Genomic DNA, 2,352 nt, shown 5'->3' with positions numbered 1-2,352 from the left:
TCCATTCCGCTTTTTAAAAGTTTAATGCTGTCCCAATATGCCTGAGTACCGGTACGAGTAGTGTCTCTTTGATTTACTTTATCACAGACACTTTTAACCCAATTGTTCTTTGCCCTTGAGATGGCAGATTTCAACTGCTTCCGAGCGACACGAAGGTTTTCAGTGGTCCTTCTTGTAACACGATTCATTTTACATAGTATAGCAAGGTTTCTCTTTTCAATCAAATTTGACATTTGACGATGATAAAAGAAATTATTTGTAAATTTCTAATCATCATTGTTTTGAAGAGATGAAAATTTGTTAATTACAAAACTGAAAGTATAGAAGTGAAGGATCTTGTTTTGGGTAAATCTTATGACTCTAAATAACGATTGACATAATTTCTTATTCTTTTAGTCATGGTACACGAAGTGATCGTTTCCTTTGCTAAGAACTCTGTAAGGATAAATTTAACAACAACGTCATCTCCTGAGAAAGAATCAGCTGAAACGGAATCCTCCAACAAAATTCTCGATATCTCTGAAAAAGAATTGGAAGAGTTGAATAAAGGTAACTTTAATTTCAATTCGCATATCAAATTTGGACGTCTACCTTACACTCAATAGAATTGAGCCTCGAATCGGGTATATTTATACAAGTTTTTTTTTGTTTATTTGTTTGCATAGGAGAACAAATGCGTTGATATTTTGGGATCAAGTGTCGTTAAAATCGTCCTGGCTCAACATCGGTGTAAATGTAGTCTCTATCAAAGAACGATAAGTTTAGGCTTTATCTTACTGATTTACACCACTGTTGAGTCAGGACCATTTTTAACGACAGTTGATCCAAATTTTGTAAATTGTGCGACTTTCAATATATGTTAAGGCAATGCTTAAGTTTCTACAAAATATGATAATGGATATACTTACCCTTAGAAGCGTTATGCCTATAAATGAAAAATGCTAAGGAATTGTAAAATTATTTTTCCTCTTCACAGAGCTATCCTCGCGAAGTGGCTCCGAAGCTTTTAAAGCCGACTCAGGCTCGATCAATCGGGGCAAAAGGAAAGAGTTGTGCACTTGGCATTGGAAGGTTAAGTGTGGGCTTTGCAAGAAAGAAATAAAGATGAGAGCTGACGGACTTGTCAAGGGCAGGGTTAATCATTTTGATCGACGTAAGTTCTCATGCTTTTTTACTACACTAACTTTGTTTCAATACCTTCATTTCATTGCTAAAATTATTGTTTAGAATATCAACAAGAGATGAAATAATTAAAAATGATGGAAAACCCTATTATTAAAATTTGTTAAATTTGCAACGTAATTCAACAGAACCACATTTAGGACTCTAGGACCCATCATTTATTTATTTTTGAAAATATTTTCAATTGTCATCCATATTTTGCTATAAATAACCTGATTTTAGCCTGTAACTGTAAACCCCATTATTGGATTTTCAGAGGTACAATTTCCAACCTCCGGCAATTAGGCCCTTTCAAAAGGTTGGCAATTCTTCACATTATTGTTTCATTACGTGATGAATATCAAGAATTTGGAGGATTCGAAATTCTAAATCGTAAATTCTTTTACATTTTCAGACCATTACACCGCGTGTTCTGAAAAAAACCAAATTCCAACCGGAAGTAAAAGAAAGACTATCAAAGAACTGTTTGAAAAACCAAAAAGAATAAAGACAAAGCAAAACCAATCGATGCCAAAACCAAAGCAATCTGACATTAGAGATGAAGTCGACTTAACCGAGTTTCCTGATGATGATGAATTCCAACAACAGAACGACGACTACTTAGAGTAATGATTTTTTTTTAATTTTCAAGACAGTTTTTTATTTTACCGACTAGTAAAAAGAAAGGACTACACATGTTATATATGACTTCTGCTTACTATTTTTTAATTTCCTCGTTTAATCTGATTTTGTACTATATAATGCAAGAACATGCCACAGCGGAATGATGTAAATAAAGTTTAATATGGAGAAAATTGCCCCTAATTTAAGCCTGGAGCTCCGTGACAATAATGTTGTATAAGGGATTTTTAGAGGCTTTTAATCACCCAATGATGGTGTTCTATAAAGTTGAAGCTCTCTGACTATTCGATAAACTGTCGATTTCAATCAAATTGAAATCACCATCAAATTTCACTCTTATAAACGACACTCTACTACTCGACATTCTATATGAGCTCGCGTTTTCGATGAAAATTTGAAGACAATTGAAGGTTTTTTGCTCTCTAATTCGATTTCCAGCGTGTGTTTTTCCGAAGAACTTAAGTTTTTAGCAAGACTTTTGATACCCAATTTACGTTCAAATCAATCCAGTGTCGCTTATGTTTTTCTTTCCCAGTTCTATAATATAAC

General features: G+C 33.7%; 1 protein-coding gene across 1 annotated transcript; it reads left to right on the top strand.

Annotated features, from left to right (window-relative positions):
- The first annotated feature begins 398 nt into the window (after positions 1–398).
- LOC136820311 (uncharacterized) lies at positions 399–1,836 on the top strand. The gene is made up of 3 exons (XM_067076508.1): positions 399–549; positions 977–1,153; positions 1,577–1,836. Exons 1-3 carry the CDS (start codon positions 399–401, stop codon positions 1,789–1,791), a joined length of 543 nt encoding a protein of 180 aa, XP_066932609.1. The 3' UTR covers positions 1,792–1,836.
- The last annotated feature ends 516 nt before the right edge of the window (positions 1,837–2,352 follow it).

This window comes from Clytia hemisphaerica, unplaced genomic scaffold, assembly GCF_902728285.1.
Source record: "Clytia hemisphaerica strain Z4C2 unplaced genomic scaffold, Clytia hemisphaerica genome assembly, whole genome shotgun sequence".
Classification (NCBI taxonomy): domain Eukaryota; kingdom Metazoa; phylum Cnidaria; class Hydrozoa; order Leptothecata; family Clytiidae; genus Clytia; species Clytia hemisphaerica.
This window is presented reverse-complemented; position numbering and strand designations above follow the sequence as displayed.

What these genes read in the sequence shown, in the direction of transcription:
- LOC136820311 (XM_067076508.1), top strand. Translation starts at nt 399, where the DNA reads ATGGTACACGAAGTGATCGTTTCCTTTGCTAAGAACTCTGTAAGGATA. An exon ending in ATTGGAAGAGTTGAATAAAG is followed by an intron (nt 550 to 976) that starts GTAACTTTAATT and finishes TCCTCTTCACAG; the next exon opens with AGCTATCCTCGCGAAGTGGC. An exon ending in GGTTAATCATTTTGATCGAC is followed by an intron (nt 1,154 to 1,576) that starts GTAAGTTCTCAT and finishes TTACATTTTCAG; the next exon opens with ACCATTACACCGCGTGTTCT.